The sequence below is a fragment of the Tinamus guttatus genome, unplaced genomic scaffold, assembly GCF_059628265.1.
Source record: "Tinamus guttatus ecotype Peru unplaced genomic scaffold, ASM5962826v1 Tinamus_guttatus_pri_ptg000047l, whole genome shotgun sequence".
Classification (NCBI taxonomy): Eukaryota; Metazoa; Chordata; class Aves; order Tinamiformes; family Tinamidae; genus Tinamus; species Tinamus guttatus.
In genome coordinates, this window is record NW_028288581.1 from 663434 (window position 1) to 680968 (window position 17535).

Here is a 17535-nt window from a genome sequence, read left to right on the forward strand (position 1 = left end):
TAAGGCAGTAATACTCACTCTGTTCACGTGAGTGATTCAGGAAGCATCGTATGACTGGATTTACAGTATGTGCATGGATCAGCTGTATTATGCATGCAAAATTGAGTCATATTTTCAGAATAACATTGTTAGAAGGCTCTATCCTTCTTTGCTTCCAGATACAGATACCGAGGACTAGATTTCTGTTTAATGCAGTAGCATTTTTTTTCTCTAGGGGTAGTTGGGAAAAAGCTGCTTGAACTGTCTTGAGATGGCTGCTTGTCACCTTAAGATGTTGCTGTATACGTGTAACGTATGTGCCTTGCATTAAAACAATGATATGGAATAACATTTTTCTAAAGAGTTTTTGAGAAAGGTGACCTGTAGAAACAGGTTACTAATCACAAACTGATTAGTATGCTGTGATTCTTTAAAACTCTTAAATTCATTATGATTTCTTTTCTGAACCCCTCTGAACCCCCACCTTGAACCCCGCTTTTAGGTTTTGGCCATTGTAACTGTATGCAGCATTAAGTAATGGTCTTGTTAACGATAAAGCTCAATTGTTATTAGCTCTTTTTTTTTTCTTAATCTTCTCCATCATATATATAAATATTTATTACATTTATATTTCAACAACAATGATCCACTGACAGCTTATGTTTGTCCGGAGTCATCACCTTTTCAGGTCTGCAAATGGAAGGCCTCAGCTCAACAATCCTTAGTCTTCTTTCACCATAACTTATAAAACGGGTCTTCATAGAATGGTTGATGTTGGAAGGGATCTCTGGAGCTCATCTAGTACAACGCATTACTCAATCAGGGTCACCTAGAGCACTTTACATAGGATCATGTCCGGGCAGGTTTTGAATACCTCCAAAGAAGGAGACTCTGCAAATTCTCTTAACCTCTTCCTGTATTCTGTCACCCTCACAATCAAGTTTTACTCATATTCAGATTGATCTTCCTGTATTCCTGTTTGTGCACTGCCTCTTGGTCTATCAGTGGGCACCACTCTTGACACCTTCCTTTAAGATACCAGTTTGTACAAATAAGATTGCCCTCTCAGTCCTTTCTAAGCCAAACAGGCCCAGTTCTCTCAGCCTTTCATCACCGGAGAGATACTCCAGTCCTCTAATTATCTTTGTAGCCCTATGTTGGACTCTCTCCTGTAGCTCCATGCCCGTCTTGTACTGGGGATCCCAGAACTGGACACAGTAATCCAGATGTGGTCTCACCAGGGCTGAGGAGAAGGGGAGAATCACTACCCTCAACATACTGGCCAATGCTCTGTAGTGTATCTCAGGCTACCATTGGCCTTTTTGGGCAACAAGGGCACATTGCTGGTCAGCTTGTTGTACACCAGAACTCCCAGATCTTTCTCTACAGAGCTCCTTTCCCACAAGTTAGTCACTAATCTGCATTGGTATATGGGGTTATTCCTCCCTTGGTGCAGGACCCTGCACTTGCCTTTGTTGAACTTCATGAGGTTCCTCTCTACCCAACTCTCCAACCTAAGTTCCTCTGAATGGCAGCACAACCCTCTAGTTCATCCAACACTCCTTCCAGTTTTGTATCATGAGCAAACTTGCTGAGGGGATGCTCTGTCCCTTCATCCAGGTCACTGATGAATAGGTTGAACAAGGCTGGACCCAGAATTGACCCCTGGGAGACACAGCTAGCTCCAGGCCTCCAACTAGACTCTGTGCCACTAGTCCTAACTCTCTGAGTTCTGTCATTCAGCCAGTTCTCAAGCCATTTAACTGTCTGCTCATCTAACTCCCACAAGCCTTGGTGAAGTCAACATAGACATCCATCACAGAAGGCTATCAGATTGGTATAGCATGATTTCCCCCTGATGAATCCATGCAAACTACTCCTGATCTTGTCCTTCACATGCTTAGAGATGATATCTGGGATGACCTGTTCCTTCAGCTTTCCAGGGATGGAAGTGAGGCTGGTTGGCTTGTCATTTCACAAGTCCTTCCTCTTTTGAAGACTGGAGTGACATTGTTTTTCTTCTAGTCTTCAGGTACCTCTCATGCCCTCCCTGACCTTTCAAAGATGATGGAAAGTGGCCAAGCAATAATATCCCCCAGCTCCCTCAGCACTCTTGGGTGTATCCCATCAGGTCCCACAGGTTTGTGTATGTCAGGTTTGACTAAATGATCTCTAACCCAATTCTCTTCCACCAAGTCTTCCTTCCTCCAGATTTCCTTGCTTGTTACAAGCGTCTGGGATTCCTGAGGGCTGGCCTTAGCAGCAGACACAAAGCAGCAAAGAAGGCATTGAGTAACTCTGCCTTCTCTGTATCCTTTAAGACCAAGGCACTCATTGCCTTGGATGGACACATATTTTCATAGTCTGCTTTTGCTACTGAAAGGCCTTTGCTACAGGTCCCTTTTTGTTGGCCTTGACATCTCTTGCCAGATTTAACTCCAAATGAGTCTGAGCTTTCCTCATCATATCTCTGCATACTCTGACAATATTCCTCCTCTATTCTTCCCAAATAGCGTATCTGTATACCTTTTTTTTTTTTTTTGAGTTTTGCCAGGAATTCATCCATGAAGGTCTTGTGCCCTTGTGCCTGACTTCTTACTCCTAGGCATGCACCAACCTTGAGCTAGGACGAGGTGCTCAGATACTAACCAACTTTCTTGGACTCCACCTTCCTTCCAGGGCCCTGACCCATGGGATTCCTCCACGTAGGTCCCTGAAGAGGCCAAAGTTTGTTCTCTTAGCAAACAAAGTTTGTTAAGCCCAGGGTTGCAATCCTACTTATTGCCCTGCTTCCTCCATGCAGGGTCCTCTACTCCACCATCTCATGGTCACTGCAGCCAAGGCTGCCCCCAGCCTTCATATCTCAAACCAGTCCTTCTTGGTTTGTTAGTAGCAGCTCCAGCAGCACACCTCTCGTCTTTCACTTCTCCACCACCTGGGTCAAAAGTTATCATGAATGCTCTGCAGGAAATTACAATCAATTAGTAGTCCTTAATTTGCCAACATGTCATTTGTGTTAAAATGTAAATTGTTTAAATAGTATGTTTCCAGGAATCTCATGGTATTTTTCATGACTGACTCTTGCTGCCATTGTTCAATTATTTTTTTGAAATCTGCAAAATTTGGCTAAAATTCTGTTTGTGTTCTGATCCCTTCATTAGATCTTAATGGAGCTATAGAACAGCACCAGATTAATAACAGAGTGATCCCTTTGCAACTTGGCTAGAAATATTTCGGAATTAAACAATTTGTCATCTGTAGGCTGTGCTGGTTTTTCTTCTTTCCCCTTTGTAATTCTAATTTATCAAAATGATGAGCAAGTCAAAGCCAAACGTCTTGCAGAAGTCCTCCACAATCACTTTTGTCAGTCCATGTAAGGAAGGCATGGGTGATTAGAAAACAGCCTATTTTATGTAAGAGTAACTTGTGTGATGTTAATTACTAAATGTCAGATATTTTCTTATACACTAATGACCACAGAGACCTCTCTGGCCAATTATATCTTCATGAATCACTGATCATAATTTGCATTCTCTCCCTTGGTTTCATTTGCTTAAATAGCACTTCTTTTCTAGCAGGTATATTGCTTTATTTTTGAAACAGTCATTCTTTGTCCCACAATAACAATGTTCTAATGTGAAACGGTACCTCTAGGCACATCTTTTTGTTTCAAATAATAGCTGAGTATGTTCCACAAAATCTACCTCTTAAATTTGCTTTAAAATGCAGCCTCATCAACAGCTACACCTAGCATATTCTTGAAAATAGATCTCGTGGTATTCTGTTCTTACTATTCCACTGTTAGTTTCACTATCTTTTTCCACAGTATATATCTTCTAGGAGCATGTTAAGACAGACGATAATTTTTTTCTCTGCTTTTTCTTAAAAAGAGAGAAAAAAAATTATTTGTTTTTCCTCTGTTTCTTCTTCTTCCCCCTTTCCTTCATTTTAGATCTGAAGTTCTTCTGGCAGGTGTTACTGGGAAGATTCATTGCACACTTTTCAGACCTGTGAAAGCTTTATCTCCTGCAAGATGAAGTTTGCTTTTGTGGTAAAAGAAGGTGTCAGTGTTTAGCAGGAGTTAAGTCGTTGATTTTAGTCTTAGCATGATACTTTTGATTTTCTGGCCCAAATCACTGAAAACCTTAACAAAAGAATAAAACTTTAGTTTTGTGTATGTATGAGAAGACATTGTAAACATGTTTTGGGTGTTTCAGGTACCCTTGCTGCTGAAGAGGGCAAGTATGTTAAGGAAGGAATTATTAATGGAGGGTTTTAGTATGAAAGAAATAGTAAGATCTTAAGAATAGTTGAATTTAGTGCCAATCCTGTAAAATTCACCTGAAAAATTAAGCATGTATTTTCATATTTAAAGCTTTTTTCACTCGCTTTCTCTTATTTATTCCCTCTTCTGTTATTCTCCTCCCCTTGCACCAATCCAGCAAAGTCAGTGCATTTATTAGGTCGGTTTAATAAGAAGTCATCCCTTTTCAAATTAGTATGATAAATTTGACTCACAGAGCCTGCCACTTCATACACCCGAGAGAGCAGTGGTTTGTTACTCATGCCTGGGAATATTTGTCACTGTTTAAGGACACCACAAAAATTATTATATGAGCCATTGCAGGCATATATGCACTTTAGGTATGAAAATATAAATGCATATGTATGTATATATTTATAGACACACAACACCACAGGCTTATGTCTGTTGGATAATACTGCCAGGAAACATATTTCTTCTGCATTCTTAGATAAGGCTGTAATTACAAGTGGTACCAGTTATGCCTAAATTTAAAGATAGTGGGAAATGGTAGTAGCAAGTTGGCACACAAATAAATAGTTGAAAGTGAAAGGAGGAAGGCAGATTGAGCAAGAAGCTCATGAGAAAGTATTTGTTGCCAAAATGCAGCACAGAGAGAAGAAAACTAAAGGGAGACCTAATCTTAGACACTCACTGTACATTAAGTTTAATGGTTATATCAACTGCTTCATATGACAGGAAATGATCTGGGCGTTTTGTTCACTTATTCTGGATGCTCTTAGTTTCAGAGAGCAACGGGTAACATGGATTGCACCTCAGAAGGAGGCAGCTGAACTATCCCTCTGGCTTTAGTGTGGAAAGAGCAGCGATGAAATCCGTGGACTGTGTGCACGTCATCCCGCAGAAGGATACCGCCTCCTCTCCCTCTGCCCCCCCTGGTGCTGCCTGGGGCACCAGGGGACTTTTTTCTGTCACATTCCTGTGGCTTGCAATGCTCCTGTCCTCTTGTCTTGCAGCAGTGTCTCTTTACCATGTTATCACCCTGAAAACAGAAGTAGAAGCTCTCCGTAGCAAGCTGATCTACAGGGTCCAGGCAAGCTCCCGCCTAGACCAGCCGCTGGTGTCCCCTAAAGACAACGGAGCGGGTGCCCCCGCTCCTTCCTTCCCGGAAGGCTCGGCGGCTGCTGCCAGGCAGGTAAGCTGGCAAGGTGGATTCTGGTGGCAGGGGCGAGGGAGCTGAGCAGCAGACCCGGGGCTGCTTTTGCTCACTGCTACTCATCTCCACTAGGGAAGCAAGGTCCCCAGTCCTGCCACAGCCGAGCACTTCCAGTGGGGAATCTGGAATGGGAGCAGAAACAGGAGGAGGAGGTCCATAATCCACACTGAAGAAACGGGTAAGTAGCACCCAGTGGAGTAGCTGGGGTCACTGTGGTCGGATGCTTTTCTGAGATGGGTGGCAATACTTGAATGGAATCTTCTGCTGTAAGCTAATTAATGCTCCAATAACCTGTCTTTGTATATACATATTTCTATATGTATATATTTGTATATGTGTATACACACACCAGAATGCATGGTAATAACCGAAAGTGTATTCCTTAATGGTTCCCTTCATAACTATTGGAGATACTCATGCTATCTCCATGTTAAACTTTAAAAATTAGGTCCCAAATCTACTTCTCACAGCCCCACAATTTCTCAAATATGAGTAAAGACAGCTTTGATTTTCAAAAAATTTAAATTGTTCGGTTTTAATTCCATTACTCTCAGGCTAATGTCCAGTTTCGTTTTCTGTAGTCAACATTAGGAAGGAAAAACTGTGACTAAAAACATAAAAATGCAAGTCATTTTTCTGGGAAAATGTGCTTATCCTGAAAGAGAGAAGTGACAAAAAGCTCCTTATGTTTAGGGAAGTAGGAGCATTCAAAGAGAAAGTCTTGTTTGTACCTGTCAAAGGAGGCAGACTGTGAGGAATTCGGGTTATTTTTTTCTTATGGCTTTCTAAAGGTACTAGAGAGCACTGAGGAGTGTGCTCTGTTAAACACCTTTTGAATGTATTATAATGCTGGAATATTCATGGAAGAAATCTGTTTCCTTTAAGGAAAAGTCCCTAAACTTTTTGTTTGCTTGTTTGATCCTGACTTGTGGTAGTATAAAATGCAGAGTTTTAATACAACAGTACCTACTCTAATTACAGTGTATTACTAAAAACATTCCTGAATTGCTAAATTAGTTCAGTCCTCCTATGGATACTTTCAGATTGTTTTGATTGATGAATGCTGACATTTTGAATCACTATTTGACTATGATAAAATGGAGTAACTCTGTAGGAAAAGCCTAAATTAGACTTCATGTAAAGCATGTTTTTCATTGATCAGTTAACCTAAACAGTATTTCACTTAAGATTCAGCTTGCTAAATTAAAAATTTAAATTTAAGCAGAAGTATTCTACTTACTTCCACGTCTCTCAAAAGACAATATTCACATAAGGATCCAAGAGCTGTCTTTTTTGTTGGTGTTGGTGGTTTTTTTCCTCACTTATTGATAATATTTAGTTCAGGGTCTTTATTAAAAGTGATTTCACACACAGAATTAAAGACAAGATTGCTTATTTGTCATTTTTTGTAGCCTGCTTCCCGTGGAATATCACAGGAGTCACGGAGTTTCTCTTTTTTTCCATTCCCCAACACCTTCTAAATAAATTTTTGAGATCTTTTGTACCTAAAGCCCAAGCACCATCAAAATAAGGAGACATTTCTTCTTTAATCGAGTTAACATTCGAGTTACTTGCACCGGTGTTCTGCAAGTTACTCAGTACCCTTCACAGTAGCTTTTATCTTTATTCTTAATGCTGTTTATGTTGTATGATGGATGGGAGGTTTGTGGATTCTCAGCTGTGCTTCTGACAGAGATAATTTTTTTTTCATTAGGTATCCCTACTTACCTCACATAAGAACCAGCTTATTTAGAATTTTATTTCCACAATATTTATACAATTCTTTTTCTACAACATGTATTTTGACTATACATATATATGCAATGTATATTTAAAAATAAAAGCTCTATAAAGAGCTTTTAAATTGTCTAGATGGATAACAGAAAACACAGAACATAAACATTGATTAAAATGACTAAGTATAGTCAACTTAATAGTCAATTACATTGACTTATCTACTACAAACTATTTCCTAAGAAGACCATGCTATTTTGTGTGAGAATAAATTACAGATCTTGGACTTAATATGGAAGACCATCTCTTATGCATCATTACTTTTCTGCATGTTTAAACTAAAACAAAATAAACTTGTCAGTAAGATGTTACATTTTCTCAAATCAGACTTTTCTTCACTGGTGACTATTGCCTTCCCAGTCAATTTGTCAAATTATTTTTTTTAAGCGAGAGATGGGAAAAAGAGGGGCATATGGTGTTGTTCGTGGTGCTGAATCCTGTCCGTTACTTGGTCAGACACACGGAACTGTTATCCCTCAGTTTTATTCTCCTGCATTTGTTGCTCAGTGTCAGAATCCTGCCAGCCTCCAAATTGTCCTGCAGCCTCAGTGCTATGACTGATAAATTGACTTTTTTTTTTTTCATTCTATTTCATTCTATTTCTGCTAGAATAAGGGCTCCAAATAGAGTCTGGAGTCTGGTTGGATAATTCGTTGTCAAATCGTTTTTGCACTTCAATGTGTACTGATTTCTTAAATCAGAGAGCAGTGGTAAAAGATAGAACGGTTTTTGTTAATAAATAAAAAGCCATGGTTTGATTCTGTTATTGTTTTTAAACTTTAATTATTAAACTTCAGAAATGAACATGAATATTATGAATATTATGAATATTTTTAGGAAAGCCTTTCTTAACCATAGAGAATTTCCATTTTAAAAGTTTTTGTTGTTATTTTTGTTTGTTTGTTTGTTTGTTTTTGCTTAATATTATGTCTGTAAAAGTGGCCAAAAATAGGACTTAAATTAAAATGGCAACTGAATGAGAACTGACATCTTATTTTAATATTTTTGTTCGGGCATGCATTTGTACATGCTTATGCATGAATACAAGAGACATCTGTACTGTACATTGTGTGTCTTGAAAAAGTTTCCAGCTCAAGTAACTTGCAGAAAGGCATTTTGAACATCAGTTCCAAGTAAAGCTATATAGTTAGCAATCAAAACCAGAGGTCTCAATGCAATGAGTAGGTGTTAGTGGGTGATTTCAAAAGTCACATATTATTAATATGCAGACAGATAAGTCATCTAACCGCTTCTGGTACACGTAATTTCAAGATACTTAAGAACATAGATAATTTTTGTGTGTCTTTTTTTTTTTAACAAATTTCATCAGTGCAGGAAAACTGCTACATGACAGAAACCATTTCTAAACCAAATGCCTGAGCCACAATTATTCATTGCATTGCCCGTATGTTTCTTGCTAAGATATATGTCCACATGTCCAGGAAAAAGATACAGGTTTTGCTACGCAAGCCAATTCAGTACATGAATGCCATGTTTCCTTAGCATGGGCCTAGTTCTGATTTCTATTGTGTGAATCCAATTCCAGTCCTGAGCTAGAGAGATAAACATCAAGTCCTCTGTAATCCCAAATTCTAGCAAGGTTTTGGTGTTGATCAGGTTAGTAGAATATATTAATTTAGTGTATTGAGATTATCCATACCACTCAGTTTAATTGACTTGATTGAAAAAAATTGAAGAGAAATTCTAACTAAGCTTTTAAAGCAATGAAACAGGCAAACAAGACATAAGACTCAGATATTTTTTCAGCTAGCAGTTCTCAAGTTTGTCCTCTGATGTCAGCTATGACCACAGAGAACATAGTGTCCTGCGAACCTGAGTATAAGTTATAACAATATATCACCTTTGCCATTGTTCTAGATACAACCAGCTTTTTGGAAATTCACCTATTTGCTGGGTAGAAGTGTTTTGATCTTGTATGTTGTTAGTTTAGGCCTCTGTGAGAAAGGAATGAAGCAAACTTTTAAAATTAGAGTCTGACTTGGACGATGTTTGAATCAAGAAATGTAACCTTTGCCACTAGACTAAACAAATACCAAATGTGAAATTCCCTCCCCAGTTATTCAAAATACTTCTTATATAAATTGTATGAAGAGAGGAAATGTGAGAGTTCTCTAAACTTAAAAATAAAGGCCTACTTCTTGAAAAGAGATGTTATTCTTTTGTTTCTGCTGACAACCAACTAATTCAAAAGGAAGTAACCACTCCTGCGTGGAAAGACAAGGACTTCATCCAATACGTTCAGTTTTACATGAAGAATTGCATTTACTGAATGAATGAATGAATGAATGAATGAGTGTTGCATTTTATGAGGAACACTGCAATGAAAAATATGCAAAATAGGTTCTCATTTTGGGCTAAAAAAATGTACTTTGTTTTGCATAATAGAGGTCCGCATAAGCCATACTTAGTAAATAACTAGTTATATCTATTGTAAGAGTCTTCTAAATCTATTAAGATAAATGTAAAGCTACAAATACTTGAGGATATTTATTACATCTGAGTTGCATCTGTAACTATTGCCAAACCATTTTAATGAAGAGATGGACCTAATCTAACTTATGTCTCAAAAATCCTCTTCTGTTAAAAAGCACCAAATTAGCTAGTCTACATAAAATACACCAGCAAAAATTAAAGGAATATTTCTTGCGAAAATAATTAAAGAAGTTATGGGAATAAAAATCATTCAAGAACATACACATAATCTATAAACAGAATTATCCACTGTTTAAGCTTGTTTCAGGAAGTCTATAGAGAACAGATCAAAACCAAAGAAGGAACCTAAATAGGCATGTCTGGTTTTTAAAGTTCAGGGTGGTTGTTTTTTTTGGATTCAGCAGAAATTGAGATAGATGTCTCAGATCTCAGATATCTAAACATGATTTTCAACCCATGCATAGATATTTGACAAACCAGCAATTTTCTTTGGATGGATTATGAAGTTAGATCACATGATACTAAAATGATTAGGCAAGTTAAATGATACAAAAACTTGCATGGGCGGTGAATTTGGCCATGCTGGTATCAGACCTTAAATCATGCTGATGTGCAGAAGGCTGAGTTCCTATCCTGCGTCAAAAGTAAGACTTTGCTAGCTTTTTTGAACTTGTGGTCACATTGCTCAACTAATACAGATTGCATCCCTTCATGCACTGCCTATGGTTTATGAAGGCATATGGGGTCACTAATTTCTTCAGAACTGGCTCTCCACTACATGGAAGAAGATAGATTTTGAAATGTTTTCTCCCCGCCCATACCTCACAGAGCAGTATAAATGAGAAAAGAAAAATGTCATGAAAGCAAAGCTGTTGTCTGAAATCACAAGCCATCAGGCATATGTTGTTGTTCTCGATCCAGCCTGTTCCATCCAGCTAGACATCATGGTGGTATTCAGTTTAAATATTATTACATATTTTAAAGAAGTATTTCAGTCATCTTGTATTCTGAGTCCATTATTAATTATTCAAAAACCCCTTGGCTGAAGCTCAGATTTGATTTACTCTAAGCTGAGAGGCATTCAAGTAGAATTTTTGACCCTATTGCTACATGCAGTGTGGCTAGAAGTGTGTACTGCTTGCAACTTGATGGTACCCTTGGATACCTCTGACAGATGTAGTGACCGGATCTCAGAGAGTAAAGCTCTTCCCATTGTAGCAAGAGTGGCCAAATCTGGTTGAGGCAGGGATTTTTACCTGAAAAAAAGGTAAGCAGAGATGAAGATTTAGCAATCCAAAGCTGGTTTCCTTTTCTTTTCTTTTTTTTTTTCTTGATTCCTAGTAAATTACTAGTTTAGCAGATTCCGAGGCTTGTCAGATTTCAAAGTACTACTACAGCCAAAGGCTGTAAGCAAATTTAACTCTCAGTTTTTCAGATTGCAGTAGATTTTAAAGATCTTTTGTTTCATGAGCCATTATCTTAACATATAAATGTATTTTTCTGTGATCAAACTTCTAGTTTAGTTTCTCTTCAGTGTCAACATTTGACATGAATCCATCATGTTTGACCAGTACTAGGGAACTTGTTATGTATGTATTTGCCAAACAGCCTCTCTGTATCTTTCTTCTTGTTCTCAGTAGAGGTCTATTGATTCTGTGTACCTGAAAATATATTGAGAGTACATACATACTTATTATGAGAATTTGGATTTATTACTTTTACAAATGTCATGTAACTATCATATGTATGATTAACATCCTACAGAAACTGTGAATTGCAAACTAATTTCTTTAAACAGTACAATGAATTTCATTAGAAAATCTGATATCTGTCATGGCTGACCTTTTTTTTTTAGCTTTTGTTTAGGAATTTAATAAAGCTTTATTGTAATGATTCCTAGCTCGTTTGACTTACTGCTACATTATTCTATTGCATTAGAACCAAGGATTAGAACAAACAAATATAATTTGTGCTACTGTTTGAGGCCTACTGCTTAGACGCATGATCTCTGAAAGTTATCTAGTATGTTGAGGTATGAATTTGGTTATGGTGTGTGTCTGTCTTAAAATGAATAGATGGACTCTATTTGCAAATACACAGTGAGACTGTTTTTTTTGTCATTTCCATTTTCCGTTTCTTTAAAAGCATTTCCAAAAACATACTCCATTCTATTAATGATTTATATTCTTTTGATTTTTAACTGATTTCACTTTGCAGTGTTGCAGGCCTGCTTACAACTGATTGCTGACAGCAAAAGTGATGTCCAACAGAAAGGTAAGAATATACGACAATTTTTAGTTACTTGATGTATTAGCCTGTCCATCCAATTTTAGAAAACTTCAAAGTAGTAACTGAGTTATGTGGCATGATATTTTTTGTAAAAAAAAAACAAAAAAACAAGAAACTCCAGAAAGCTCTATGCAGCTGGACATACATGCAAATATTCTCTTTTCAGTGGGGAAATCCCACTGTTAATAGTGGAAGTCAGCATTGTTAAATTTAAGTAGATGAAAATTAAAGAAGTAAATTTGTTTTTCTCATTAACCCCAAATTCTTGTTTCTTCTAGATGACTCAAGCATTGTCCCATGGCTCCTTAGCTTTAAACGTGGAACAGCTCTGGAAGAACAAGGAAATAAAATAGTGATCAAAGAAACAGGATACTTTTTCATATATGGACAGGTAGAAATGCTCGATTCACTTCAGTACCAGATTCAGATCACTTCAAGTTTTTAAGGATTTGTAATGTCTTCATAAAATGTGTTTGAAGTCTTTTCTTCTTCCTTCTCCAGGTTTTATATACGGATACAACATTTGCTATGGGACATCTAATACAGAGGAAGAAGGCCCATGTGTTTGGTGATGATCTCAGTTTGGTGACATTATTTCGTTGCATCCAAAATATGCCACAGTCTTATCCGAATAATTCTTGCTATACTGCTGGTAATCATCTAAATTTTCCTCTTCTTTGTTTACAAATAAACTGTATCAAGTAGAATCTGTAGTAATGGGTGATTAAGTATTGTAGCAGTTGTATGGGCTACATTCATGGATGAACTTAATTGTAAAATTACAGAATACCTTCAAAAAAAGTATAGTTTCATATATGGTATTTATAGTCTGACTATAAGCATCTAATTTATGTGATCTGAGTAACTTATCTCACTCTCCATCCACTCTGTAAGAGGCTTAGATACTTCGGTGTTTCCACAGTTAGGTGCCTGCCAAAGGCACTCGGCCAAAGAGGAGTACACACTGTCCTTAAGGAAGAACTCATTTTAACCTAGGGGTTGAATAGAAGATTTAGATATGCCAGTAAAACATTTAGGAGTTCTGCTTTAATACATAAAACATGAATTTCAGACATCCAATTTTTTGTACTTTCTCATGGAATTTTCAAAGATCTTCCTTTCAGGTTAATTCTTTGCACCTAGTAATGACCATTGCAGTTTTACTGTTCGAATAGATGGGAAAGTAATTAGTTTCTATACAAATCTTATTTTCAGTGACTTGCACAAACCAGACACACCAAAATAATAATAAAAAAAGACATTTTGTGCAAGTCTATCAGGGCAAGTGCTCAACATAAATGTATATTCCCATACCAGTATTTAAAGGGTTATTGTCAAGGCCTTTTTAACCTCATTCAGCATCCCTTTTACTCATCTTTCTTTCTTCCCAGTTGGTAGATATGGAGGGCTTTTTTTTTTGTATTTTTATTTTCTAACAAGGGCTCTATGAATAGAAAGTTGTCTTTTCTAACACCTTGTATTTAAACTGGGTGACATTCAGTGTCAGGAGTTCAGTTTTGGCACATATACACATTGACACGTCGGCTTTATGCAAAAGTGACAGGAAAGGAAGCTCATTTTTTTTCCACATAAAAATAAATTAGCTATTTCCTCCTGTCAAATAAGACAATCCAAACTTTTTCTTTAACTTTCTGCCCCTCCTCTCACTCATTCTTGCATCATAACCAGCCTCAATTGCATGTAGCCTTCTTTCTCACCCTTGTTTTACACCTTCCTTCCTAACTAGGATCTCTGCTCAACTCTGCCACTTCATGGTTCCCGCTTCCCAAATCCCCGCTCCCCACTTTCCTCTGGAGAAGCGCACCTTGGTGTAGCACTTCACACTGCTGCCCATGCATGGGCAGTTACGGGTTCAGCTCCATGGCTCTGATTTTGGAGGCGGGCCGCTCAGCTGCCATGTCAACTGACGCGTGGTTTGCAGGAAGCAGCCTGTTGTGTGCTGCAGTTGCAGTGAATCAGCTGATGTTTGGTAACTTCAAATGATGGCAAAGCTGATGAAACTTCCTCCAGAAGTGTGAGGCTGCGGTGGTTTAGGACCAACAGCATCCAGTGCTGTCCTTGGCTGTTGAGTCACCGTAACACAAGAACATTTGCTTAAGCACAGGAGGACAGAATTGCTAGGGAAAGATAGTCCCAACTCCACAGATGTTGTTAAATATCAACTTTGGGTGGGCTTAAATGTGTAGGATTTTGTCTAATGATAAAAAAGCAAGAAATGCTTACATTTGTGAAACAGTGTATAATAGTGTATTAAATACCATTTATGAAAATACTGTATATGAAATATTGACTTTAAAATATTCCAAATCTCTTGCCAGGCATTGCAAAATTAGAAGAAGGTGATGAGCTTCAGCTTACAATACCACGAAGAAGGGCCAAAATATCCTTGGATGGAGATGGTACCTTTTTCGGTGCAGTTAGACTCCTCTGAAGCCCCTTTTTTTTCTTATTATACTTAGTGCAATTTTCCTCTCTTCCTATGCTTCTGAGAAAAAAAATATTGGATTTCAATAAAGCTGCTAATTCAGTCTCTCACTTTCCTCCATATGCACACGCCTTCCTAGACCTTTTCTTCATTTTAAGAAACAAACCCAAAAATGAAACCCACCAAACATACTTGTGAGATATAACCATCATGCAATCACCCAAAACCAAATTTGTTTTAGACAATGGAAGACTCTAAGTAACATCTGTAAATATATGTGTTTTGATTTTCTAAGGAATACAGTAAAAAAAAAAAAAAAAGAAGCCAGCATACAGTTAAGAAATTAGATTTGTATCCCATAAGTTTCAGTTCAGTTCCTAGGCTAATTATAGAGTTACTGTGTACTTTCGAGAATATTGCTCAAATCTGCCTGTACACAAAAATCAAAGGTGTAAGCCGTTCTAAGCAGATTTCTTCTTTTGTCTGTCTGCTTTGTTCACTAGACAAGATTTTTTTTTCTGTTTTTTTTTTTTTTTTTTCCCCCATGAATGCCTGTATACAGGTCAAGGCTTCTAGAAGTTATTGTAATACAAACATTAAATACTTATTTCACTGAACTTCACAGAAGTATTGAAGTGCTACTGAGATAGAAAAAAAATAAAAAAAAACACAGTAATGAACGCTGCTTTATTTGAAAAAAAAAATGTTCTAGGAGCTGACTGTTCTGTCATTAGTAAAGAAAAGGTTCTTTGTGTACTGCAGTCTCCTTATCCATTTTTATAAATAGTACTGACTTGATTGAATTGTGGTGACTGACAATAAGTGAAAAATATTGGGAGCCTGGAATTTCAGATATGGGAAACTGATGAAGCAACCTTCAGCTCTCCTGTGCTTTATGAGGCATTTCATCAGAGAGCGTGTGTATTGGATTACCACACTGGTAAGTCCTCAGCGAGCTCTGTCAGATTGAACGCTAACCGCAGACTGTCAGGAGCATCACCAGTAGAAGAAGGGGAACAGTTATTGCCTTTTTCTCAGTACATCTGTTAGAGCACATCTAGAATACTGGATCTTGTTTGGACCACCTCCACGTGGCACTCAAATACAGGAAAGATGGTGAGAAACTTGAGGGAGGCAGCTGGAATGCAAGGAGGTGGTCGGAGTGGAGCACATGCATCTGATGTGGAGCAGCTGGAGGAACCGTGTTTATGCCACCTGAAGAAGAGGAAACTTAATGGCAACTTTCCTACCTAGTAGTAGATTAAGAAGAGGTAGATGGTGGTGTGAGAAGAGACATGTTCAGAATTCAAAATGTGAAGTTCCAAGGTGACATAAGGAAAAAAGTGTTTGCCAAGGGGACAGTAAAGTGCTGAAGCGGGTTGCCCAGAGAGACAATTCCCATTTCTGAGGGTTTTCAGGACTTAACTGGGTAAAGCTCTGAACAACGTGGTCTGAATTCAGTTTTGATCTTGATTTGGGCAGTCTGGAATACAAACTTCCCCAAGTCCCTTCCCATCTGAATGACTCTATGGTAAGAACCAGAGGGATGCAGGAGACAGGGAGAAGACTAAGGCTGGAGAGAACAGGTCAGAAAGGGTCCTGCTGGTGACAGAAAGATATTCATTTCCTGAGTGTAAATGAAATTCAGATTTCTCAGTGTGTGCTCCAACAGTGTCATCAGATATTTATGAAATGCCCGCTGCTGGTTCCAGTTAGGCACAGCAAGCTGCTAGCAGTCATCAGGTAGTGCATAATCTGAAACTCAAGAGTGTAAATTGAATCAGAACACATGGCCAACTGTAATAATCTTCATTCGCTCACTTGCAGGTTTCATCTGACTTCTTTTTTCTGGCCCCCTTACTTCACTCAATGGATAAAAGACATTTGCTTCGTCCTGTGAAAGCTGGGATATTGATGGGAACTGTGTTAAGCTGGGCCACTGGCTATTTTTTTTTTCCAAAAATATTGTTAGGAGATAAAAAATAAGGCACTACTTGAAGGAAAAGAGGTTATAGTCTCCTGGTCAAACAGTTAAAATTGTCCCTGATAGCTACCTGAAAAAACAGCCTTATTTTTCACGTGGTTTTTGTTGAATTGTTTGTTTTCTGGAGTTGTTCCAAGCCTGACTTAAAACCATTTCTCCCCAGACATGCAGGTATAGTGTGCAACTTAGAGATTTTTTTGTCCTGGGATGTGGGGCTGTCTTTAGATGAGCTTCTTTGGGACTAGGGATGGCTACTTCCAGATTCTTGGAAAACCTAGTAATAACCCTTCAGGAATCCAAGCTGAGTTTCCTCCAGATCTCGCTTTGATTTTGGTAAGAGTTCCTTCAGCATGAAATATTTTAAATAGAACACTTTGAGCTTGATAAACCCATATTTTTCATGAAGTGCTGTTTTGTCAGAAAATTTCCAAGCTACTCTTATTTTTACCTCAGAGGTTCCTTAAACCAGATTTTTCACAGGTGGTCACTGATTCAATGTTCCTCATTCTCCAGCTGGCTGAATGATGTGATCTGGTTTGCAGAAGTGTTGAAACTCAGAGCTGCAACTGACTGTAGCAGGAGCTGTGCTTTGAGTATATAGAAGGCTGTATAATTCTACTTAGAGATACTACCACAACAAATTTCTGGAAAAGCCCAGGGGAAAATAAATCCTGATCTGGAGGCAGAAATAATTAATAGTGTGCAGTGAGCCAAGAGCTATGCTTTGGAAAAAAAAAAGCAGAAGGAAAAATTGTTAAATCCATCCTTGGACTGTGAACATCATCTACTTCCTGCATTGTGTGGTGTGGCTCTTAATAGGAAAGATAATATGAAATGATATGAAGTAATTTCTAATATAAGTGCAAGAAGAGATTATTGAGACAATTTTGCCCCATCCTCATTGTATAGATTCATTAACTTTGCATTGATGCCTTAAGTTTGGCATGTGGTGGGGGTTGGAGGCAAGACCTCCAGACACTTCTTTCTATTTCCCATACTGAAAGAGAAGTTTGAGTTGCAATAAACCATGAAAGATGAGTTGTGTGTAGCTATTGAATAGGTGGTGACAGTCCTTGGCCTGTGTTTGTCTTTCCTCTAGGGGAACTACT

General features: G+C 38.0%; 1 protein-coding gene across 1 annotated transcript; it reads left to right on the top strand.

The window, feature by feature from the left end:
- The first annotated feature begins 4870 nt into the window (after positions 1–4870).
- Positions 4871–14562, top strand: TNFSF13B (TNF superfamily member 13b). The gene is made up of 6 exons (XM_010222128.2): positions 4871–5438; positions 5532–5637; positions 11925–11981; positions 12275–12387; positions 12498–12648; positions 14336–14562. Exons 1-6 carry the CDS (start codon positions 5112–5114, stop codon positions 14446–14448), a joined length of 867 nt encoding a protein of 288 aa, XP_010220430.2. The 5' UTR covers positions 4871–5111; the 3' UTR covers positions 14449–14562.
- The last annotated feature ends 2973 nt before the right edge of the window (positions 14563–17535 follow it).